Source organism: Acipenser ruthenus, chromosome 32 (assembly GCF_902713425.1).
Source record: "Acipenser ruthenus chromosome 32, fAciRut3.2 maternal haplotype, whole genome shotgun sequence".
Taxonomy (NCBI): domain Eukaryota; kingdom Metazoa; phylum Chordata; class Actinopteri; order Acipenseriformes; family Acipenseridae; genus Acipenser; species Acipenser ruthenus.
The window spans coordinates 7,236,878-7,262,612 of NC_081220.1; the positions used below are offsets into that span (position 1 = coordinate 7,236,878).

Genomic DNA, 25,735 nt, shown 5'->3' on the forward strand with positions numbered 1-25,735 from the left:
GAATCGATTTTTACAAGAAAATCGAAATTCATAAAACCCGATAAACATTTAAGTTTATGAAACTAAAACTAAATGCATTCCCAAATAAATACGTAAGTCTCCTTACCTTAAACATTTCCATTTTAAAATGTGCAGAGAACTGAAATGAGAATTGTACTCTTTTTGCGGTATTTGGGTGGCTCTCAGAAGAGCCTTTGTGTTGTAAAGACGGAGCAGGGACGGTCTCGGTTTACTTGGAGCTGGTGTACTTGGTGACGGCCTTGGTGCCCTCAGACACGGCGTGCTTGGCCAGCTCTCCGGGCAGCAGGAGGCGCACGGCTGTCTGGATCTCCCGGGAAGTGATGGTGGAGCGCTTGTTGTAGTGAGCCAGGCGGCACGATTCGCCGGCGATGCGCTCGAAAATGTCGTTGACGAACGAGTTCATGATGCCCATCGCCTTGGAAGAGATGCCGGTGTCGGGGTGGACCTGCTTCAGCACTTTGTACACGTAGATCGCGTAGCTCTCCTTCCTGGTCTTTCTGCGCTTCTTCCCTCCCTTAGGCTGGGTCTTGGCAACAGCCTTCTTGGAGCCTTTCTTCGGCGCGGGTGCAGCTTTCGGTTCTGGCATTTTCCTTCTCTGATGCTTTTTGAAAGATGAATGAGTAACCAGCCCCCAGAGCCCCAGTATTTATACAGCCTGTATGCAAATTATTACCAAACAACCCTTTAGAGTGAGAATGTTGACCTGTTAACCTAGCAACGCTCCCGAGTGACGGAATACTTCGATGTGATTGGTTGTTTACTGGATACGCAACAGAGGGGGTGGTAACTTTGCCGCGAGCTGAGATCTTTTTTTTTTCTCTCTCGAGTTCAGGTTTGAATTCGGCGCCTTTTTTCTTGATCGGTTAGTTTAGGTCTTTTGTTTTTCATTTATTAAATACATGAAGAACTCAGTATACAGCAATACTGAAATCCACACCCGATGCGTCTTAAATATAGAAATATAAATAATCAAACCCACGCCACTTTCTGTGCTCATTAAACACGTTAAATGTAGAAACACACGATCAATGCTGATGCTCTTTGATTTCTTCCTCATCCCAGAGTCTCGATTGTTTCACAGCAGCTTGAATGGCGAAACTTCAACTCAAATTCAGAAAAGACGACATCGTGGAGCTCAAAGCTGAATCAGGATCTGCTGCTTTTAATTTATTATACTGATTACAAAATGTACTGAAAATAAAATTAGATAAGACTTTTTTTTTTTTTTTTTTTTTTTTTAAGTGTTTTTATTTCTTATCTGACTTTAATTCTGCACGGAATCGGATAAAACCGAGCTCGTATTTTCTCATTATTACTGAAAATATTCACTTTTTAAAATACAATTCCATTCAATTAATTGCTTTTATTGATTTATTAACTAAAATGCTTATTTTAATTTTATTTTTTTCTGGATTTGTGTAGAGTTAAAAATCCAACACTTAAGTTTAAGCCTAAAATACTCTCGTTACACAGCGTGAAATAGGTCTAAATAGCCATTTTAAAACAACAAAGAAAACACTGGGGAGATAACAGTATAAAACATTTTGAAAAATGTGATTTTATTCTTTTGAAGATTTTAGTGGTGTATTAAATTGAGCTTGTTTCAGAATTGAAAACTCTTTAAATGAAAAGGTGGGCGGCTCTTAAAAGAGCCTTTGTGTTCGTGTCCTTGTGTCCAGATCTTTAACCCCCGAATCCGTACAGAGTGCGACCCTGGCGCTTCAGAGCGTACACCACATCCATAGCGGTGACGGTCTTTCTCTTGGCGTGCTCAGTGTAGGTGACGGCATCCCGGATCACATTCTCCAGGAACACCTTCAGCACCCCGCGGGTCTCTTCATAGATTAGCCCGGAAATTCGCTTCACTCCTCCGCGGCGAGCCAGGCGGCGGATAGCGGGCTTGGTGATGCCCTGGATGTTATCACGGAGCACTTTGCGATGCCGCTTGGCGCCTCCTTTGCCGAGTCCTTTACCACCTTTACCTCTTCCAGACATGCTGTAGATCCGTATTATGAAAATAATACAATACTTGAAACGAGGGCTGAGGCTCTAATACATACACGCAGACCGGACCTGATTGAAAAAGAAGCCAGCAAAGAAGAGCGCGGAAACATTAGACCCGCCCACCACTGAGCCGTGTCTGTGAGCGCGTGTTAACCACCAAACTGCTGACTCGCATTACATGTATTCAAGTGTTGCTGATTCATTAACAACGCGAATGTGAATGAATTTATGGAAATGTCCTTTAACCTGATTCCAAATAAGTTTTTACACATTGTTTTCCAACATAATGGTTATGTATTTCTGCAGGCAAACACACAGTGGAAAAATAACCTGTTTTCCTCACCAGGAGGCAGAGGTGGCATTGCCTATGAAATACACTACTAATGAAATATTTAATCTACTCAGAGAATGCTGTGCTGATGCCAGGGTACTTACATTGTTGCAACAAGTGTGGGTCAGGGGTGAAGAGAAATACAATTCAACAAAGTAATTCTCCCAATCGATTACAAGGGGATGATCCGGCAGAACGTGATGCAGTGTATTAACTGCACCGCACATAAAGGTGATTAAATGTCCAGTTTTACAAACTTCACGCTTCAAACTTAAGTTGTGTTTGCCTAGCTTTCTCGTTTGTGAAACCAATCATACAGTTACTTTAAATAATACAATTGTCATCTTATATTCAAAAAAATCTAGCGAAGTACAGAGCGAGCAGTTTGGTTTCGCTGGAGGATAGTGCAGTTTTGGTCACCTCAATTAAAAATGCAGTAAAGGTCCTGGTTAAAGAATACGTTATATTGTAAACACAACCCTTCTGTTTTGATACCCCCGGTTGTTTGTGTACATTTGTTCCAATTTCACTGTCAAATTGTATATTTTGTGCAGCGTGAAAACACAAGACAGGACGTTTTCATAATGAATCTGTTGCCTGCGGGTCAGTTGAGTCTACACGGTTCTCATCGTGTGGATAAGTTCCGCTCTCCGCCTTTCTGCTCGCATTCTGTGACTCGCAGAACAGTTCAGCATTACGTGTGAGTTTTCTCCGTGTTGAAATATTAGAAATGGCAGAAACTGCTCCAGCACCAGCCGCTCCTGCTCCGGCTAAAGCTCCCAAGAAGAAAAGCGCAGCAAAGCCCAAGAAATCGGGTCCCAGCGTGTCGGAGCTCATCGTCAAGGCTGTGTCTGCCTCCAAGGAGCGCAGCGGGCTGTCTGTGGCGGCGCTCAAGAAGATCCTGCAGGCCGGCGGCTATGATGTGGAGAAGAACAACTCCCTCGTCAATAGAGCCCTCAAGAGCCTGGTGACCAAGGAGACCCTGCTACAGACCAAGGGCACCGGCGCCTCGGGCTCCTTCAAGCTCAACAAAAAAGCAGCTGAAGCCAAGGAGAAGGCGGCCAAGAAGAAGGCAGCTCCAAAGAAACCAGCGGCAAAGAAAGCGGTTGTCAAGAAAACAACGAAAAATGTTTCGGCAAAGAAAGCAGCGACACCCAAGAAGACTCCTACAAAAGCGAAGAAACCGAAAGCTGTAAAGAAAGCGCCCAAGAGCCCGAAGAAAGCGGCTGCCAAGCCTAAAAAGGTCGTGAAGAAGAGCCCGAAGAAAGCGAAGGCAGCGCCTAAACCTAAAAAGGTGACCAAGGCAGCTAAACCCGCAGCGAAGAAGGCGCCTCCTAAAAAGAAGTGATCAGTTAAAGCGATGATGCGACAGTGAAACCAAAGGCTCTTTTCAGAGCCAAAACATCTTTCTAAAAGAGCAGATTGTCCTTGTAAACACAGGGCGATGTGTGGAATGTGCTGCCGTGGAACGTGTTCCGCTTTCTCGGTGGAACAGCCCGGTCTCCTCGGCGAGCAGTCCAAGACGGTGAAACATGGCGCCGCCCCGCAGGTACAGCTGTGGACAAAGGTGTTGCATTGTCTCGAATTCTATGATTGAAACACCTTTAAAATAATTAATAACCTCATTTAGATCTTTTATTTGACATGTAATCAAATAAACTACGAAATGATGTCGTAAAAGTCTATCAAAAGCCATAATGCAGTTGTACAGTATTTCGTGTTAGATTTGGAAACGTCACATTGTTCAATACTTTTATTTTTATTATTATTTCTTAGCAGACGCCCTTAACCAGGGCGACTTACAATTAAAATCTATCACATTGTACACATTATACATTAGATCAATGACAGCTGTATCTGCAATACTGGGAAACTGCAATAAACAGACTCGATTTACGATGGTCTGTACTGTACAGCGAGATTGTTTTTATGTATTTGACTCAATTTTATTAATGTTGCTATTTTACATATGATATAAATACTGGTTTGAACTTGTCGACTGAAAAAACATCACCAAGCACAAGCCCCATCATCCCCACATCGCTGTCAGCCAAGATGCTAGAACAGAAACAGAACAAACTGATTCTGAGAAAAGACTCGAAGCTGTTCCTGTTACACACCGAACAAGCTGAGCGAGTCCGAGCCGGTTCACCTCCCGAAATTCCGCCGATAACAAACGAGGCATTTTTTTATATCTGATATCAGATTTTTATTTTGGCCTAAAATGTAGCCTCTCTTTCCATCTATAGATTTGATGGTTTAAAAGAAACACAACGTTGGGAAGGAAAAGCGAAAAGCGCTCATAATATAATGTTAACATGTTCCAATTGCGAAACTTACACATATAACACTTACCGTGTAAACTACAGCTGTTTATTTAAAATTGGAATATAACACTTTCAGAGAAGTGGGTGGCTCTTAGAAGAGCCTTTGAGTTTCGCTGTATTTTAAGGGTTTTGCAGTTTAAGCGCGTTCTCCTCGGATTCGGCGGGCCAGCTGGATGTCTTTGGGCATGATGGTGACTCTCTTGGCGTGAATGGCACACAGGTTGGTGTCCTCAAAGAGCCCGACCAGGTAAGCCTCGCTAGCCTCCTGCAGCGCCATCACAGCGGAGCTCTGGAAGCGCAGGTCGGTCTTGAAATCCTGAGCGATTTCTCGGACGAGCCGCTGGAAGGGCAGTTTGCGGATCAACAACTCGGTGGATTTCTGATAGCGGCGGATTTCCCTCAGAGCCACAGTGCCAGGTCTGTAACGGTGAGGTTTCTTCACGCCGCCGGTAGCAGGGGCGCTCTTTCGAGCAGCCTTGGTAGCAAGCTGTTTCCTGGGCGCCTTTCCACCGGTGGACTTACGCGCAGTCTGCTTAGTTCTTGCCATTTTCAAACTCTACTACACAGTATTAAAAAAAACTGTAAATGGCACAAGCAGCCGATACCAGAGACTATATAGGAACTGAGCTACTCTGATAGGCTATGAGATCTGAAGGGCGGGTCTCTGTTCCTCATTGGCTATATTCCAGACTCTCAATGATTGATTGGAACATTTGAATTCTGCGCGCGCGCATTCTGTTAAGCAGTTATTGTTTCGGAGCTGTTGGCGCCTTTTTTTAAATAAATACAGTATAGTCAGTCATTCAGGACAACATTGCTTATCCCCAGTATAAGAAATGCATTCCATTCAGATTAAGCAGTCTGGGTTCAAAATTGTAACGGAGAAACGCTCAACAATAGGCAAGCAATAGTTATTTATGGCGAGAGAAAATACATAAACCAAGCATGTACCCTTAACACTAAAGAAAATAGACCAATTCAAAAACTATAATCAGACTGAAAACAAACAAACAAAAAACAAAACACGGAAAATACATATCCCCGCAATAAAACACAAACGCGGGAGGGGGTGGATTTCCAACTGGAAGCATGTTTCAAGGTAGCTCGATCGAAAACAAAGTAAAGCAGTCAATTGATATTGTATCAGATTGTCTCTTTGTAAAGAACGTGGCATTAATGTGGGAACGTGAGCTACACGCGCTGAGGCGAGGCGTGGGTTTGAACAGACATGGCAGCGCTGCACTGCCGCACACAAATACAAACTAACTATTTATTGCTTCAATTCTCACCAGTCGGTATTTTTCAGACAATAAAAATAAACCGATTCGATGCGCTTTTATAGAAAAGTGGGCGGCTCTTAAAAGAGCCTTTGGGGGTTTATAAGATGTAAAAGCGGCGTCCGAGTGATTTATTTCTTGGCGGGCTTCTCGGTTTTCTTGGGCAGCAGCACGGCCTGGATGTTGGGCAGCACTCCGCCCTGAGCGATGGTGACGCCTCCCATCAGCTTGTTGAGCTCCTCGTCGTTGCGGACAGCGAGCTGCAGGTGACGCGGGATGATTCTGGTTTTCTTGTTGTCCCGGGCGGCGTTCCCGGCCAGCTCCAGGATTTCAGCAGTCAGGTACTCGAGCACAGCGGCCAGATAGACCGGGGCTCCAGCGCCCACACGCTGGGCATAGTTTCCCTTCCGCAGTAGCCTGTGAACACGACCGACTGGGAACTGCAGTCCTGCCCTGGAGGAGCGAGTCTTTGCTTTAGCACGGGCTTTACCGCCAGTCTTTCCTCTTCCAGACATCTTCACTGTAGTTCAGAATATCACAACAATAAATGCGCGGCCGCTCTCCTGCTATTATACACACCGGCTCATTCGTGATTGGACAGAACGGTGCAATACTAGTTAGAATGTTAAAAGACGTCATAGTGGATGAGGGCGTGCAGAATCTTATTGCATGCCTCTGATTGGTGGTATCATTCCCTGCCCGCTGTTTCTGGTTTGGCGCTGTTCTGCTGCGGTTTGTCTTGTTTCCTCTTGGCGCGCATTTTTAAATTGGAAGACAGCTGTAACAAAATGTAACCGTTTAGAAGTGTTTAAAACCACACAGCCCTACAGTCGTGTTCGAGTTGTTATAATTCCTAGGTTTTAGTTTACAGTTTAGAGTTCTGGGCACTTCAGTTAACTAGAAAGTCGATATTGTTGACTGTCCAGTTTGTTTACATTGTGTAAAGGAAGTTATATCTTCAATGATACCAATTTAAATTATATGTTCCAATAATTTATTTACATTATAAAACCGTTTGATTAAAACATTCCCCCCCAAAGTACAAATAACCGAAATATCGCTGTAGATGTTTAGATCACCGTGCCTGTTTTAACCCGAGTATCCTCGGGATGAGGTTCAGTAACACAGGCTCAGATTTTTGCCCACATGAAAACATTCATAGACATCCTATCTATGGTTTCATTGAGAATATACAATGGCACGGAATACAAAATGGATATTTACACGTTGTCTGCAGGATTGGAACCTGCGCGGTGAGACCCCAATGGATTCCCAGTCCATCGTCTTACCCACTCGGCCTCGACCCCCGCTGTATAATCCCGCGCATCTGAGCAGCGCATTCCCCCGGTGACAGGCAGCCTCCTGTTAGGAGAGCTGGAAGGGGTTTCCAGTGAACACACCGCTAGTTCTGCGGTATCAGCAGTTTGTTAATATTAAAGTTACGCAGCGGTGTTTTTGCTTAAGTCTGTTCAAGTTTAGAACAATACCTTTCCCTAGTTTACATCAACATACTACCTTAATTAAATTAGCTCGTTAATACATTATCCGTACTTTATTAATGCAAACTTTCTTTAAACAAAATAACTTCCAAAACGCATATTATACATACACACGTCATTGGAATTCAGAGTTTACGCAGATACATATATAAACAACATACATAAATCTATAACTAACACCCTAACCCAAAGAGCATCTCCTGAGGTTGTAGAAAGTGAATGATTAGTAAACGGATTTAAACTCGAGCTTGATATTGTGGGTGGCTCTGAAAAGAGCCTTTGTGTTCAAATGCAGCCGATGAATATCCTTAACCTCCGAATCCGTACAGAGTGCGACCCTGGCGCTTCAGAGCGTACACCACATCCATAGCGGTGACGGTCTTTCTCTTGGCGTGCTCAGTGTAGGTGACGGCATCCCGGATCACATTCTCCAGGAACACCTTCAGCACCCCGCGAGTCTCTTCATAAATCAACCCGGAGATTCGCTTCACTCCTCCGCGGCGAGCCAGGCGGCGGATAGCGGGCTTGGTGATGCCCTGGATGTTATCACGGAGCACTTTGCGATGCCGCTTGGCGCCTCCTTTCCCGAGTCCTTTACCACCTTTGCCTCTTCCAGACATGCTGTAGATCCGTATTATGAAAATAATACAATACTTGAAACGAGGGCTGAGGTTGTATTACATACACGCAGACCGGACCTGATTGAAAAAGAAGCCAGCAAAGAAGAGCGCGGAAACATTAGACCCGCCCACCACTGAGCCGTGTCTGTGAGCGCGTGTTAACCACCAAACTGCTGACTCGCATTCCCTGCACAGTGTTGCTGATTAAAGAACATTTCAATAAATGCATCTACATTCGCGTTGTTAACCTGATTCCAAATAAGTTGTTTCACATTGTTTTCTTAGATACTGGTTATGCATTTCCCTGCATATTGCAGTTGTACATCTGCATTTCTGCAGAGGCAAACACATGTTTACACACACACACACACTCATGGGTTTCTTTTACACCCGTGTTGTTGGAGTCGATACGCTGTAAGTATTATTATTATTATTATTATTATTATTATTATTATTATTATTATTATTATTATTTATTTGTTAGCAGACGCCCTTATCCAGGGCGACTTACAGTCATAAACAAAATACAGTCACTCTAATAAGCACATGTACTGCCCTAAGTCACGAGTAAATCCTTTACCAGCTTTAGAAAAACGAAACTGTGCGATCACATCTGTCCATGCAGAATGTTTATACTGTTCTATGTTGTTAAAGTAAATAAATGCTGTTGTATACAAGAGTATACAAACAACACGAAACTAGTATCACGTGACACACTTGCAGAAATTCAATGATAACACCGTCTAACAATTTATTATTATTTTTTTTTTTGGTTCATGGGTAGTAAGTGTTATTTCCTAATTGCTTATGCCCCAGTATAGAAAATGGCTATTATTCCCCACAAACTTTGCTTTTGTTACCAGGACAGTGATATTTTGAAATTGACCTATTTTCCAGAACATTCCAGATAGATTCAGTGCTGAGTAAACTTGGAGTAACTTCTAGAACTTTCTAGAACTTTCCAGTAATATAAATAGTAGTATAACTACAGGGGCCTTAAGCCCACCAGTTCAGTTTAGTTCCAGCTGCCTAAGTGGATACATATCTGCATTTTTCTGAGATGGCATCAAGGTCATAGGAGACTTCAAAATGGTGGCATTCCTGATGGGTCTCCAAGGCGGTTTTACCAAGTTTCCCTGCTATCTTTGCCTTTGGGACAGCAGGGACACCAAGACGCACTACTACAGGCGGGACTGGCCACAGCGGACCGAGTTCTCTGTGGGGAGGAACAATGTCAAGTGGGAGCCACTGGTGGACCCTCGGAAGGTGCTGATGCCACCACTGCACATCAAATTGGGCCTTATGAAACAATTTGTCAGAGCTCTAGATAAGGAGTCGGCAGCCTTCAAATACCTTCAAGACTTCTTCCCTAAGCTGTCTGAGGCAAAGGTCAAAGCCGGTGTCTTCGTCGGACCACAGATAAAGAAGATCCTGGAGTGCAATGAATTCCCCAAGAAGCTCACTAGTAAGGAGAAAGCGGCTTGGAACAGCTTTGTCGCAGTGGTTCGGGGCTTCCTGGGCAATCACAAGGCCGAAAACTATGTGGAGCTGGTTGAGACTCTGGTGAAGAACTACGGCACAATGGGCTGTAGGATGTCCCTCAAAGTCCATATCCTTGATGCTCATCTTGATAAATTCAAGGAGAACATGGGAGCGTACTCGGAGGAGCAAGGCGAGCGCTTCCACCAGGATATACTGGACTTTGAATGCCGCTACCAAGGACAGTATAACGAGAACATGATGGGTGACTACATTTGGGGGCTGATTCGTGAAAGTGATTTACAGTATAATCGTAAATCTCGAAAAACTTTCCTCCTGTGTGAGGCGCGAATCTCAGCGTCTCAGTGATGAGGTCTTCCACGCCGCTGGCCTTCCCAGGCCTGTCCTTCCCATAAACTGCTTCTACAAAACAAAAGAGCTGGAGACAGAGATTAATAACCCTGAAAATAAGAGTCTAAACGGACAAAAATATCACCCCAAAAGCTTGCTTCAAGATCATTCAAATTAAACTGTACAATGCTCCTTTGCAGCAGCTTTTTCATTTATGTTAATGAATATTAATGTTAATTATGTTAGGAGGCTGTGAGGTCCAGTGGTTAAAGAAAAGGACTTGTAACCATGAGGTCCCCGGTTCAAATCCCACCTCAGCCACTGACTCATTGTGTGACCCTGAGCAAGTCATTTCATCTCCTTGTGCTCCGTCTTTCGGGTGAGACGTAGTTGTAAGTGACTCTGCAGCTGGTGCATAGGTCACACACCCTAGTCTCTGTAAGTCGCCTTGGATAAAGGTGTCTGCTAAATAAACAAAATAAATAAATGTTAACAATTGAATGAAAAAAAGACTTCCCTCGATATGAATTTTCATGAAGTAAATTAAACATAATCTAACTGGATGAGCCTTAAAATTACAATATTGATGAACTAGATGATCTGAAAAGATGAACTCAAAACATTTTTTTTTTTTTTGGAATTGCCAATTATTTGATCTGTTTTCTCCCCAATTTAGAATGGCTAATTATTCTGAAGCCCCTGTGTGACAGAGAGGCAAAGACGAGCGCTCGCCTCCTCCGAAACGTCCTCCGACAGGCTTCCTGTCACTCTGCATCTCCACAGTGAAGTGAACCACACCTGTCGCCTCGGAGGAGACACAGTTCCGGTTACAACACAGCCGGCTCGCCAGCCACCACAGAAGAGACAAGGATTACCGATCTGATTGAAACCCTCCTCACCCAACCCTGGGAACTCCCAGCCATAGCTAGTGATGGCACAGACTGGATTGGAAGCTGCCATCTCCAGGCTACAGGGCTCATCCTGCACTTCCAGTCAGTGCCTTGGCTGGATCCACCACAATATGTGACATGTGAAGCAATAGAAAGGGAGTCCACCAGGATCATTCTATTCCTACTTGTTATTTATAAAACCTGCTGTTTTCTCCCCATGTTCTAAGTGTATCTGTGCTCCTCTTCTGAGCGTACAAACAATTCCTCTAACTCCCTTACAGCGCTGCATGGACGATTTCCTTATCCCACAATCAACAGCTCCATTAGAAATCTGCCTTGCTCTTAGAAGGGTTAAAATCTCAGACTGTTTCTCCGTCACAGACTCCAGTTTCATCAGAACATTCCTCTGAAAGATTATCCAAGATAATGTTACTTTAATTTTTTTTTAATTCTTGCGACATCTTTTTTTTCTGGAACTTTTAGGCATTTTAAAATGACTAGCAATACTAGTGTTAACATATTAAAAAAAAAAAAAACAGTTTAATGTTTTCATGACTCTCTATATCAGCGTATATTTCTATAAATATATAATCAGCATCATGAAGATCTGTGTATTAAACAAGGTTCTTATCCCATGATGACCCCCGTACCCGCACTAGGTGTAAAGCGATGACCTCACTCTCATTAGGAGCGCTGTTCTGTCACCCCAGGAGTGTCGTCCTTGCTCAAGGTTGACAGGCAGCTAAACTCCCTCCTCCTTCTTCACCACACAAGACGTTTGGACTTTCAGCACATTGATTTGCCGTGTGGTGGGAGTGAAACTACAACAGAGAAGAAAACACAAATAAGAAAGATAAATAACAGACCCCTGCTAGACTAACATTAACCTAACAACGTTACACAGAACTGCGCTTAATATACGGGATGTGACATAAGCTAAGAATTTAACAGGGGTAGAAAACTGATCCCGCTAGTTAGCTGACAAGAACGGAACATTAGCTAACGACAAGCAGTGGGAGGCTGTGTGGTCCAGTGGTTAAAGAAAAGGGCTTGTAACCAGGAGGTCCCCGGTTCAAATCAAACCTAAGCCAATGAATCATTGTGTGACCCTGAGCAAGTCACTTAACCTCCTTGTGCTCTGTCTTTTGGGTGAGACATAATTGTAAGTGACTCTGCAGCTGATGCATAGTTCACACCCCCTAGTCTCTGTAAGTCGCCTTGGATAAAGGCGTCTGCGAAATAAACAAATAATGATAATAAAAACAAGCTAACTAACACAAAATAACAACTATATAAACAACAACATCACCTAGCGCGAGGAAAAGGGTTATGCTAATTAAATACTCACAGATAACAGAGATAGAAGTGAGATTTGAAGACTTTTTTTGCTGCTGAAAGACAGCTTGTTTTAAACTGTTGAAATGGTTACACAGCAACGACACGGAACACAACAGTCAGCTGTTCATAATGACGAGGAGGCGCGAGGCTATATATATATATATATATATATATATATATATATATATATATATATATATATATATATATATATAGCAGGTTGCTTGTTCCTCAGAAACAAATTGTCGGCCCACAGGAGTGATTAAAGGGTTAAACATGGAGTAGTTGAACTAGCAGCTCTGGATCTGAACTGAAGGTCATAAATAAGCAGGGCAGCATCTTTCCAATTACCCGAGCACTCTCCTAGCCCCGTTCCTATGACAACAAAGACATCAGTCTGAGGGCCCAAATTCTGAGAGCAGAAACTCAAAGTGTTTTTGTATGTGTAGCTATCTTCAAGGTCAGAGAAGAGCAGTTCTTTGTTTCAAGTCAAGTTAGTCAGTCAGAGAAAAAGGGAGCTCATGTCAACACCTTTAACCAGCAGCTCTAACAACATCCAGCAAAGCACCCGATAACAAAAAAAATAATTGAAGAGAACCCTCAACGATTGGATTATTATTGAAGAAAAAAGAACGTTTATAAATAAATTAAAGGACTGGGTTATCTGACCATGAAAATGATAACTCTACAGCAATTGACTGGGTTATCTGACCAGGAAAACGATAACTCTACAGCAATTGACTAGGTTATCTGACCAGGAAAATGATAACTCTACAGCAATTGACTAGGTTATCTGACCAGGAAAATGATAACTCTACAGCAATTGACTGGGTTATCTGACCAGGAAAATGATAACTCTACAGCAATTGACTGGGTTGTCTGACCAGGAAAATGATAACTCTACAGCAATTGACTAGGTTATCTGACCAGGAAAATGATAACTCTACAGCAATTGACTGGGTTATCTGACCAGGAAAATGATAACTCTACAGCAATTGACTAGGTTATCTGACCAGGAAAATGATAACTCTACAGCAATTGACTAGGTTATCTGACCAGGAAAATGATAACTCTACATCAATTGACTGGGTTATCTGACCAGGAAAATGATAACTCTACAGCAATTGACTGGGTTATCTGACCAGGAAAATGATAACTCTACAACAATTGACTGGGTTATCTGACCAGGAAAATGATAACTCTACAGCAATTGACTGGGTTGGCCTACCAGAACAATCAATTGTACAGCAAGAATCTACACATGGGGACAAAGACTGAAGAAAGAACCTCAACCACACTCTGCTGTTGCATCCACTCCGCAAAAGAAATGGAGTATTCCCAGTTAAACCAAAGAATAGAAAATTGCAGAAATCATATTTGGAAAACGTTATAAATGTCTGTTTGCAGTAAAGTTCAAATTTGTGTTCTGTAAGAGCGGTGCGGCTAGGAGTGCTTTAGAACAAAATGTCTATTTTGCTATCTGAGGATTATAATTTAATAACTAAACTGAAAGAGAATTATATCTAGAGCTGTTGAATGCATGATAGATTTGGGGTGTTAAGTATTTTGTTCCGTGGTTCTAATTAAAGAACATTTTAACATCAGATTGATAAAGAATGAATTACTATTTGGTAATATCCGATTAATTCAAATTTACTAAACTTATACCCACATATTTACTCATTCAGTTATACTGCCATTTAATTATATTAGTTATTGACTAAGTTGTTATTTTTTTATTATTATTACAATTTATAGGATAGTTTATGAAGCTTTGCTTTTATATGTAATTGATACTTACACTGAAGCTGAGCTATCACGTGACAGTTGTTGATTATAGAGACTGCTGTACTCATTGATGCTGTTTTGATAATTAACCTGCTTTTCTATTTCTGTACCGTATGTTTAATTACTAGCTTTTGATAAAATTGATAAAAGATAGAGTGGTGTTGATCATTCAGTTATTCTCTCTGTGATCTTGAACTCATTTGGAAGAAGTTTGTAACTCAGTTAACCCACTACACACATGTATTAATTCATTATCTTTAATTGAGTACTCATTCAAACACCAATTCTCCCAACAAAGTGATTGCTTCTGAGGAACAGTACATTCACCATGTCAATAGGGAGTGGTAAAGAAATCCGGTTGGCTTCTTTCACAACTCTAGATGTTGATGCATAATCACTGGGAGCAGGTAAACTTGAACTTACAGCAATAAAAGTGTGGTACCCGGATATCCAGAACTGTCCTCTTGCAGGGTCTGCACGTTGCACACATGCTGAGGTGTACTGCGCTGCAGTGTGGTACCCGGATATCCAGAACTGTCCTCTTGCAGGGTCTGCACGTTGCACACATGCTGGGGAGTACTGCGCTGCAGTGTGGAACCCGGATATCCAGAACTGTCCTCTTGCAGGGTCTGCACGTTGCACACATGCTGGGAGTACTGCGCTGCAGTGTGGTACCCGGATATCCAGAACTGTCCTCTTGCAGGGTCTGCACGTTGCACACATGCTGAGGTGTACTGCGCTGCAGTGTGGTACCCGGATATCCAGAACTGTCCTCTTGCAGGGTCTGCACGTTGCACACATGCTGAGGTGTACTGCGCTGCAGTGTGGTACCCGGATATCCAGAACTGTCCTCTTGCAGGGTCTGCACGTTGCACACATGCTGGGGAGTACTGCGCTGCAGTGTGGTACCCGGATATCCAGAACTGTCCTCTTGCAGGGTCTGCATGTTGCACACATGCTGGGGAGTACTGCGCTGCAGTGTGGTACCCGGATATCCAGAACTGTCCTCTTGCAGGGTCTGCACGTTGCACACATGCTGGGAGTACTGCGCTGCAGTGTGGTACCCGGATATCCAGAACTGTCCTCTTGCAGGGTCTGCACGTTGCACACATGCTGAGGTGTACTGCGCTGCAGTGTGGTACCCGGATATCCAGAACTGTCCTCTTGCAGGGTCTGCACGTTGCACACATGCTGGGGAGTACTGCGCTGCAGTGTGGTACCCGGATATCCAGAACTGTCCTCTTGCAGGGTCTGCACGTTGCACACATGCTGGTGAGTACTGCGCTGCAGTGTGGTACCCGGATATCCAGAACTGTCCTCTTGCAGGGTCTGCACGTTGCACACATGCTGAGGTGTACTGCGCTGCAGTGTGGTACCCGGATATCCAGAACTGTCCTCTTGCAGGGTCTGCACGTTGCACACATGCTGGGGAGTACTGCGCTGCAGTGTGGTACCCGGATATCCAGAACTGTCCTCTTGCAGGGTCTGCATGTTGCACACATGCTGGGGAGTACTGCGCTGCAGTGTGGTACCCGGATATCCAGAACTGTCCTCTTGCAGGGTCTGCACGTTGCACACATGCTGGGAGTACTGCGCTGCAGTGTGGTACCCGGATATCCAGAACTGTCCTCTTGCAGGGTCTGCACGTTGCACACATGCTGAGGTGTACTGCGCTGCAGTGTGGTACCCGGATATCCAGAACTGTCCTCTTGCAGGGTCTGCACGTTGCACACATGCTGGGGAGTACTGCGCTGCAGTGTGGTACCCGGATATCCAGAACTGTCCTCTTGCAGGGTCTGCACGTTGCACACATGCTGGTGAGTACTGCGCTGCAGTGTGGTACCCGGATATCCATAACTGTCCTCTTGCAGGGTCTGCACGTTGCACACATGCTGGGGAGTACTGCGCTGCAGTGTGGTACCCGGATATCCAGAACTGTCCTCTTGCAGGGTCTGCACGTTGCACACATGCTTGGGAGTACTGCGCTGCAGTGTGGTACCCGGATATCCAGAACTATCCTCTTGCAGGGTCTGCACGTTGCACACATGCTGGGGTGTACTGTGCTGCAGTGTGGTACCCGGATATCCAGAACTGTCCTCTTGCAGGGTCTGCACGTTGCACACATGCTGGGAGTACTGCGCTGCAGTGTGGTACCCGGATATCCAGAACTGCCCTCTTGCAGGGTCTGCACGTTGCACACATGCTGAAGTGTACTGCGCTGCAGTGTGGTACCCGGATATCCAGAACTGTCCTCTTGCAGGGTCTGCACCTTGCACACATGCTGAAGTGCACTGTGCTGCAGTGTGGTACCCAGATATCCAGAACTGTCCTCTTGCAGGGTCTGCACATTGCACACATGCTGAGGTGTACTGCGCTGCAGTGTGGTACCCGGATATCCAGAACTGTCCTCTTGCAGGGTCTGCACGTTGCACACATGCTGAAGTGTACTGTGCTGCAGTGTGGTACCCGGATATCCAGAACTGTCCTCTTGCAGGGTCTGCACGTTGCACACATGCTGGGGAGTACTGCGCTGCAGTGTGGTACCCGGATATCCAGAACTGTCCTCTTGCAGGGTCTGCACGTTGCACACATGCTGAAGTGTACTGTGCTGCAGTGTGGTAGCCGGATATCCAGAACTGTCCTCTTGCAGGGTCTGCACGTTGCACACATGCTGGGGAGTACTGCGCTGCAGTGTGGTACCCGGATATCCAGAACTGTCCTCTTGCAGGGTCTGCACGTTGCACATATGCTGGGGTGTACTGCGCTGCAGTGTGGTACCCGGATATCCAGAACTGTCCTCTTGCAGGGTCTGCATGTTGCACACATGCTGGGGATGTACTGTGCTGCAGTGTGGTACCCGGATATCCAGAACTGTCCTCTTGCAGGCTCTGCACGTTGCACACATGCTGAAGTGTACTGTGCTGCATTGTGGTACCCGGATGTGGTCAAAAGTGTTGTGCATTCGATCCTCCAGGCCCCTCAGAAATGAGTCAGAGGAGATTTTCTGGGAATAACGGAAACTTTTTTCTTGTATTTTTTTTTGTTTGTTCCACACAGTGAACTTATCAAGGTTTTTTTTTCCCCATGCTTGGATATAAAGGATATTGTTTTTTGTTGTTGTCATTGTTGTTTTGACTGATTGGATCACCTGCATGTTATTAGTGCAACTAACACACAACTAGCCTACTGACTAGCTTATGGTTACTGTGTATTTCTGTTGCACTAACTTTGTTGCATGTGATTGCCTTCCCTGTCGTATCAGTTGCTGATGAGAGTAATCATTGTGAGAATTGTCGTCATACTTCTATTTAATGGTTACTGATTCCCATATATGTCCAAATATAAAGAAGCTTTGAAGTCAATTGCTGTTGTGCCCGCTTGTTTTTCATTGAGTTTAACAAGTTTCCATTCATCCAGTTACTGCCATCTGTGCCCATATTAAATATACACTTAAAGATCAGAATCAATATGACCTTGGTGTTTTACGCTGTCAGGTAGCTTTTCTGTTCAAAATATTTCCTCAGTTGTAAATATAGGACAGTAATTTGGGTGATTATCTGGGACCCCTTTAAATGCTCTGTTACAGCATTATACAGCCTGCCCAGTCAGCTCATCAAACTCTGAACTAGACTGCTCTGAGTTTCTCAAGAACAGGTCTGGAATTCATCTCTGTATCTCTGTACCTCACTCCTAACATGCCAGCTGTCTACCACTCCCTAATCTTATTAACAAGCTCCCTATACCTGGCATTTATTTCCAAAACATGTTAATTGTTGGACAGAGGTCTCATAAAAGGCTATGTGACCAATTTGCAGTTGAGGCCACATGCCCTGCATCCTGCCAGGAACTGCCTAACATCCATTTTAAACCCTGCAGTGACCAGCTTATTCTCATGCTGAATTTCACAAGTGAATTCCAGAAAGTCCTCATACAGAAAATCAACACCAGCAGCATTGTGAGACATTACATTCATCCCGTTTCCCATGAAAGGAAGAAGAGGTACATACGACAGGACCTGCGTGTAAATAATGTGAATTTGTGGTTGGGGAAAAAGGGTGGTGTAAATTCAGCAGGGTTGAGGCTACTGAATCAGCCCACTGTCTGCGTCACCTAGCCCTCCAGACTGGAACCCGGGGCTGAATCTCGGACTGCAGCATGAACCCTTGTCAATCCGCATAATAATTGGACTGCAGCCAGTTTTTCTACAGTGTGCAAGGTTTAGATCTGTACAACTCATTTTCTTTTAGTAAGTGTTTTATTTGTACCTACTTTGTGTCATGCTGCTCAGCAGCTATTTTTGCTGTTGTGTAATAAAAAGCCTGGGTGTCTATTTAGATTACCCTCCAGTTTCCAGTCTCCTTCATAAAATAGCTGGTTCGCTACAATACCTTCAGAGATCACTCTGATTGGATACAACATGCCATAATCATAACCTGCTCCTGAACAGGATATGTAGAGCCTTGTAATAATGTCTAAATAAAATGCTAGTGGAACTGCAATAGAGCATTGCTGCTCCACCCCCTCTGCTGATGGGGGCGCTCTAAGGGAAATAGGGGTGTATGAGTCAGGGTTGAAACTTTTTTAAATTGAACTCATCTGGCTCACACTAAAACTATGCTAGTAGTAAAGGCATGACGTCAGGTGTGCCCCTATGGTACCCATATGCTACTGTACTCTTATGCTGTTACATTTGTTTATTATCCCTAATGTTACCATTGTGATTTTGTAAAATGTGCCCTTTCTGGCACTGGCATAGCCATGATTTTTTAAATCAACATCTATGACATGTCAGCTCACTTGCTTTCTCTCTTGAGGTTCTGTGATACATCCGCAGAGAATATTAACAAAGCTCTATTCAAAAGTTGTTTTCCTTTTCTTGAAAAGCGTGTTACTAAACTAACTGAAGGGTTTCATTTGGAAACTAATCATACAGTATGTGAAATTGTTGCCCAGCAGTCCTGTGCCTGACAGAGATGCAGGAAACCATTGTGTGTCTTGCATTTTTGTGTTTAAAATCTAAATGACCACATCTCTCTAATACAGTACCTGCTTAGTCAATCAGAGGTATGACAAGCATGCCTGTGTAATTAACAGGGCAGAGGATGAGTCCAAACCAGCGATCCGACCCACAGCAAGCAAGCAAGCAAAGAGCTGGTCTGCATTGTGGTTATAGAGCTTTTATCCTCATCTCATCTCATCGACAGGGGACGGAATCCATAACGACAGTGCAACACACAGTTCTGCCCATTACACTACCAATGAAAATCATTTCTGCTCACTCAAAAAATATATATTGGTAGATATTCAAAGTTATTTAAGAAGCATTTGATTACATTTACTTCCACTGGTATTTGAGTAATCCTTAATGACACAGTTCTAGTGAATTATTGCTTAATTCATGAAGCGCCATTGTCCACTGAAATTAATAGGACAATACTGGTACTGTAAGTAATAACATGGATCAACAGGTAAGGTTGAAAAAAAAACACTGCAATTTAAACTTTAACTAAACATTTAAACTGAATGTCAGTGCAACCTAGTCCAAATGACTTCAGATAGAGTGTAAGTATTATGAAACAACTGATTGTTTCTAAATGAATTCATTCATGTTTGTTAGACGTTCAAAGATTTATTTTTGTTATACAGTTCAAACCTTTACAAAATGGCAGTACATTGCAGCAGGTCTTTTGTTGACAGTAGACATTTGAGTCAATTGTATTGTACAGTACCCAGTATAAATTGTATTTGAGTTTATTTTTATTGTATAGTATACAGTATATATTGTATTTGAGTTTATTTGTATTGTATAGTATACAGTATATATTGTATTTGAGTTTATTTTTATTGTATAGTATACAGTATATATTGTATTTGAGTTTATTTTTATTGTATAGTATACAGTATATATTGTATTTGAGTTTATTTTTATTGTATAGTATACAGTATATATTGTACTTGAGTTTATTTTTATTGTATAGTATACAGTATATATTGTATTTGAGTTTATTTTTATTGTATAGTATACAGTATATATTGTATTTGAGTTTATTTTTATTGTATAGTCTATTTTACTGTATATTTATGATGCAGGTATTCCCTCTCAGAGTAATTTATCCTGGAGTGATACCCTGGACAGCCATGTTGAGGCCTTTTCCACACAAGTAATGTTTTGGTGCCCTCTGGTGAGCTTTCCTTGTACTTGTAAATGCGTGTGAAGGATTACTATCAGCAAAAAACAAAACAAAACAACAACAAAAAAACAACAACCTTAAATAATATTAGAAAACGAAAGATAGAATAAAGGGATAATCTTGCCCCATTACAGAAGACACCCCCTTTCCTTTTAGTAATTAAACAAATTAAAAAATAATAATGAAAGAATATAAACAAACAAACAAGGTTTATTCATCCTGTTGATTTTCAAGTTCTTCTAGCTGGCCTCCTTATTGCACTCATTCTGTGATCTTTTTACAGTATCTGTAAATATCTCTGTTTTGTGCTAAAGCTGAAAAAAATCCATAACAGTGCTGGATTCTCTGGTTTTCAGCTAGGTGGATAAGCTACTATAGTCATATTATTAGAGCCAAGGACAGGTGTCCTGGTAGGGTTAAAGCTAGCCTGCACACACAAGTAAAGTAGAGTTGATGAAATCGTACTTAATAATAACAAGAGCAAAGTCTTCTGTTGAGATTAGTTTGGAATCCAAAGCGTATAAAGGTTCACTTCATTACTGCACTGAGTGTGGAATTGCTTTGTCCCAATCAGATCTCATTATATTGATGAGTTTCTCGAGAGCACTTCATTATTGCACTGTATGCTCTGTTCTCTGCTAATTTTCCACAGTTAAATCCTGAATCCCTGCTTCTCGTCATGTGTCAAATAATTGCTGTGTCTTGTTCTTTTCTGTGCCTCCTACAAATATTCAGCAATTGAATTCTCTTCCAAAGTAAAAACAGAAATGCAGTTTATTGATTAGAAGCCTATTTTATTATTATTATTATTATTATTATTATTATTATTATTATTATTATTATTATTATTATTATTATTATTGAATGACGTATATGTTGAATAATAATAATAATTTAAACTAATGTTATTTGTGTGTCATATTTATCGGTATTACTTTGAATGTATTGTTTGTGGTGTGTGTGCTCTCTAGGCAGCAAGGTGTTTGCAATGCTGTAAACAAACAGTGTACTATTTTTTACCGTGTTTGTTGTCTGCTTATACTCGCCCACCGCAGCTTTGGCCCGGACTATGTCAGGGTCTCATCCCTGTATGGACATTATGGATCTCAAAGCCAAGATGACCCAGGTCCTGTCCAGGTCCCACAGCCCCAATCGCCATACCCCCCCCCCTCTCTCCCAACGGAGTGCAGGAGGGGTGGGCATGGTCGTCTCAGCTGGTACAGGAGGACACGCTGTCTATAGCGGCCTTGGGTGACGGGGCTTCTTTCTCCTCGGAGATGCAAGTGGGTGAGACCCTTACCGAGGAAGAGCCTGGTTCTGAGAGTGTCTCAGAAGCCAGTACCACCCCGCTGTCCAGCTCCATTTCGGCACTTGTGGGACATGCTGCAGCTTTCCTGCAGCTCCCCGGGACGCCAGCATCAGAACCATGCTGGTCCATTTTCCGGAAGCAGGCGCTGGTTCCCCACCCCCAGAGGTTCCCAGCCTTCCCAGATTTTTTGGAGGAGGTACGCTCCTCCTGGGACCACCCGGCCTCGGGACTCAGTGTGCTGAAGCAGGCTGCATCGCTTGCCTCCTGGTAGACTCCACCATTGCAGCCTTGGTTAAGGCCCCGCCGGTGGGTGGTCTTATTAAAGACCCTGCGTGCCCGAACCCCCAATGCAGGGTGACGGAGACACATTTGAAGCGAGCCTACACAGCAGAAGCGCAGGCAACTCGCTTGGCTAATACAGCTAGTGTGCTGACCACATATTTAGATGGTGTATTGCGTGAAGCCCCACTCCCTGGGCCTGTGGCCATGGAGCTGCGACTCCTGTCCAGCACACTGCTGCAAGTCTCCAGTCTCCAAGTACAAGCCCTTGGCCGGAGCCTGGCTAGCTTAGTGGTGGCTCGTAGACAGCTATGGCTGTCTCAAGCCAGGGTCCCTGATGCGGATAAGGCCGCGCTGCTTGACGCGCCCATATCCCCAGGTTATACGTTTGGGCGAGCAGTGGAGGAGATTTTGCAAAGATCCCACCAGGAAAACGAGGTATCCAGTCAGGTGGCCGCATTGCTCCCTCCCTGTGCCGCTGCATGGGGTAGGTCAGGCCACTGACGAGCTCCACAGACTCGGACTGTCACACGAACAGTCACAGTCTCCACAGCTCCACTGGGTGACCTAAGGCATCGCACACCAGCAGGTAACCGAGCCCGACCGGCAGGTCGTGGTCAGTCCACAAACCAGCGTCATAGAAGATTTAGGCCAGCGCCCTAAATACTCACTCAAAATTGCCAAGCCACGTGGGGCAAATTCTATTTCCTCTCGGCCACGAAGGTCCTTGTCCTTCCGAAACCCAAGGTGGCGTAGTCAACACAATCTCTTGGTATCATACAGGTTACAGTGGACACCCTACCCGTGACACATACATGTAAACTACACCACGGTGAGCAGCTCCTTCCTCCAGACACAGACCACACTGGAGTGTTTAGATTACTGGGTGTGAGGAGCCTTGTGTTAACAATGGGAGAACTGGGCTGACTGGGGAGCTCACTGCTGCTGCCTATTTCAAATGTTTTATTACTGTGTTACAGTATGGGGCAGCAGTAGTGCTCTGGCTCCCTCTTGTGGTCAGTGTGAGTGATGGCAGTGTGTGCAGCTTGGCAGGGCACTGATGCCTGTTTCCGGAGAGGGATTCAATCAAACACTAAGTTCACAGTTTAATAGAAGAGTGGATTAGTTCTATTTGTATATGTGTTCTAAGCGCTGCACTTCTGTTTCAATAAGTGTCACAGACAGTTATATGAGATCTGTTCTGTGAACACGGGTGGGACTTGATAGGGTTGGGTGACTCACAGTGCAGTTAGATTATCCTTCCTGTAGTTTTATGTTTAGCCTCTCATTGCTTTCCTGCTCTCTAGGAGGGGCATTAGAAATCTGCCTGTTCAGAATGAACTGGCCCATAAGTGTTGAGACATGTGTGCCAGGGAGCTGCTGCACACATAAGGAATGAAGAAGACCAGGTGGGTAACAAGGATGACACAGGAGGCAAGACAATGAAGAATAAACTGCCTTCAATAACGCTGATGTGCTGATCCTTAATAAAAAATACAAATTCATTCAGGGACTTCTGAGTTCCTCATTTAAAAATGTGTCTGAAATTGAGATAACATCATTTTTATTATTATAAGTTATAATCCAAGTTAGAAAAAGTAGACTAAAGCACCCAATCTTCCATCTATTTGAGGTGCACACCATGTTAATATATGGGGCATTCCATACCAAGTCAACCAGTGCAGATTTTACTAGAAAAAATCATCTGGGTTTTTCTGACATGCTGAGTGCAGAAACTATGGTTGTTATTTTTTTTTTAATTTCTCCTTCTACCTATGACCTTGCAAGGGTCAACAAAAAATGAGAAATTATGTTGTAATCAAACTGCCATGTTTCTTCAATTTTGCATTGTCTGGAGTTAGATCTAGAGAAACAAGTGGCAGGGTTTGCTTCCAGTGGCACTAGCTTGGAGCTGAGGAGTTATCAACTTGCTTATGGGACTTGGTGTTTTTTGTTATCATGACATATTTGATTGAATACTGCTCATTTCTCCCGAGTAATCCAGGCTGATTCAAATTCAGGATGCTCTCTAATTAAGTATGACCCCATTTTTGGGGGGTTTTGCCTATGGGCTTCTCGCCCTGGATTGTAAGTCAAGGTGTTTCTTCACCTCTTTAAATGTTGGTGATGCCCATCGCCTGGGCCTAACTACTGTTCTCAGCTGTTGACAGGACTTGGAGACGACGTTGTATTTTCTGGAAAAATTAGCAATAAACAAATTTCATTTTGACATTTTCTTTTACAAAGCATTTCAGCTATTGAATGACACCTCTCCATGCGTCTGACATTTTTATATTGCTTAATCCTGTCCAATACAATGTGGAATATTTGAAGTAGTGTCCGATACATTCAGTAAAACTTTTAAGGTTCCAAGTCAGGTCTACATCAACAATTATACAATTCTTAAGACAATTTGTTAATTCGTAATATTTTACCTCATGGTTTGACTTTTATCTTTCAAAATTTGAGTTAAGAAAAAGTTAACAAAAACAAAGACCATTTCAATGTGTTAAAATATTTGTCCTTAATTGCAACCATATAGTAAAACCACTTACATTTCTTTTTGACTTTCTTCTTCTCTCCTCAAGATGCCATCTGTTCCAAATGTTGGATTTGTTGCTTTTTCTTTTTAAGGAACACCAGTAAGTTTTCATGGCAGCTAGAAAATAGAAAAACATATTTAAATATGCATGTACCATTTTCCTGTACATATATAGGCTGATATACTGATAATACATTGAATCTCAATGTCTTTGAAATAACGTAATTCCACAACAATGTCTATTTATCAAACTGAAAAATAATGTAATTTTTTATGTTTTAACAAACTCGAACACACACACACACACATGGGAAAAGGGCGGAATGGATTGAGTTCATATCATTTACTTATGTTAAAAGTTTCATGTTAAATGTTAAAATAAAATGTAAAAAAAAATTCTAGTTGGAGCAAGTGTGAGAATATTATTCGAAATATGTGGGGAAATAGCGCCCCCTTTCAAGCTGTAGGTAGAAAAGCTTACAGCACCTGGTATTCCCAGGCGGTCTCCCATCCAAGTACTAACCAGGCCCGACCTTGCTTAGCTTCCGAGATCAGACGAGATCGGGCGTTCTCAAGGTGGTATGGCCGTAAGCGGAAAGCTGTGGTGGTTTAGTATGTTTCATAGTAATTAATACCGGAATACTGCTACACGAGGAAAAAAAGCATTGCTTAAAATGAATGAATGAATTCATAAATATCGACATAAATGTATTTATTCCCATACGTATTTATTTATTCATTCCAATATTTACATATTACTTTATTTATTTCGATAATTGCGGGTGGTCGGACAAACTTACAAGATTATCGTCTGTATTGTTCTTTCAGTAGCCTAAATACCAAATTTAAACGACACCAAAACTGACCACGGGGTAAGAACAAATAAAAAATAAGAAACGCATATGCACGGCCATAAAACGACACACACACACACGCACACACACACACACACACACAACCTGAAAAGCAAACATTATCCTGAAGGGAAAACAAACACGTAAAGAAGCAGAAATGAAATCCACACACCGTTATTAAAACAGCCGATCTCAGTTGTATTGTGTAATGAATGATAAAGGGCTAGATGTGTCATTGGACTCTGCTGACGAGGGGCAGCAGTAGGTTTAGTGGTTATTTGTTTATGCTCGACAGATGATTCGGTCAGGAGGGACACAGACCTGCACTTGCTCAAGGCAGACATTTTAAACTCAAGTCTCATTCTGTATCACCAACACTGCATTGCCATGAAAAACTTGAATAAACCATCTTTGGAAACACTGGTATTAAAATATTGTATATGTACGAATCTTGCAAAATTAAAAAAAAAATATATATATATATATATATATATATATATATATATATATATATATATATATATATATATATATATATATATATATATATCGGTAGTTTGATACAGCCTCTGTTCTTCTATACAATATTTTATATAATTCTATGCATTTCAGTGGGTAGTTCTAACCGCAAAGTC

General features: G+C 42.8%; 2 protein-coding genes and 1 non-coding gene across 3 annotated transcripts; 1 reads left to right on the plus strand and 2 right to left on the minus strand.

Annotated features, from left to right (window-relative positions):
- Positions 1-170: 170 nt before the first annotated feature.
- Positions 171-8,104, minus strand: LOC117965093 (uncharacterized). Its single transcript, XM_059005958.1, has 4 exons — positions 7,797-8,104; positions 6,150-6,196; positions 4,823-5,239; positions 171-2,070 (listed from the first exon to the last, which is right to left on the minus strand). Exons 1-4 carry the CDS (start codon positions 8,077-8,079, stop codon positions 1,705-1,707), a joined length of 1,113 nt encoding a protein of 370 aa, XP_058861941.1. The 5' UTR covers positions 8,080-8,104; the 3' UTR covers positions 171-1,704.
- LOC131702993 (histone H1-like) lies at positions 2,844-3,757 on the plus strand. Its single transcript, XM_059005869.1, has one exon. It carries the CDS (start codon positions 3,087-3,089, stop codon positions 3,702-3,704), a length of 618 nt encoding a protein of 205 aa, XP_058861852.1. The 5' UTR covers positions 2,844-3,086; the 3' UTR covers positions 3,705-3,757.
- A 16,616-nt stretch (positions 8,105-24,720) lies between the features above and the next one.
- On the minus strand, positions 24,721-24,839 carry LOC131703352 (5S ribosomal RNA). The gene has a single exon (XR_009309818.1). It is a non-coding gene; the product is annotated as a 5S ribosomal RNA (ribosomal RNA).
- Between the last annotated feature and the right edge of the window lie 896 nt (positions 24,840-25,735).

What these genes read in the sequence shown, in the direction of transcription:
- LOC131702993 (XM_059005869.1), top strand. Translation starts at nt 3,087, where the DNA reads ATGGCAGAAACTGCTCCAGCACCAGCCGCTCCTGCTCCGGCTAAAGCT.
- LOC117965093 (XM_059005958.1), bottom strand. Translation starts at nt 8,079, where the DNA reads ATGTCTGGAAGAGGCAAAGGTGGTAAAGGACTCGGGAAAGGAGGCGCC. An exon ending in GTACGCTCTGAAGCGCCAGG is followed by an intron (nt 6,197 to 7,796) that starts GTCGCACTCTGT and finishes AACGACGAGGAG; the next exon opens with CTCAACAAGCTGATGGGAGG. An exon ending in ATCGCTCAGGGCGGAGTGCT is followed by an intron (nt 5,240 to 6,149) that starts GCCCAACATCCA and finishes ACTGTGTAGTAG; the next exon opens with AGTTTGAAAATGGCAAGAAC.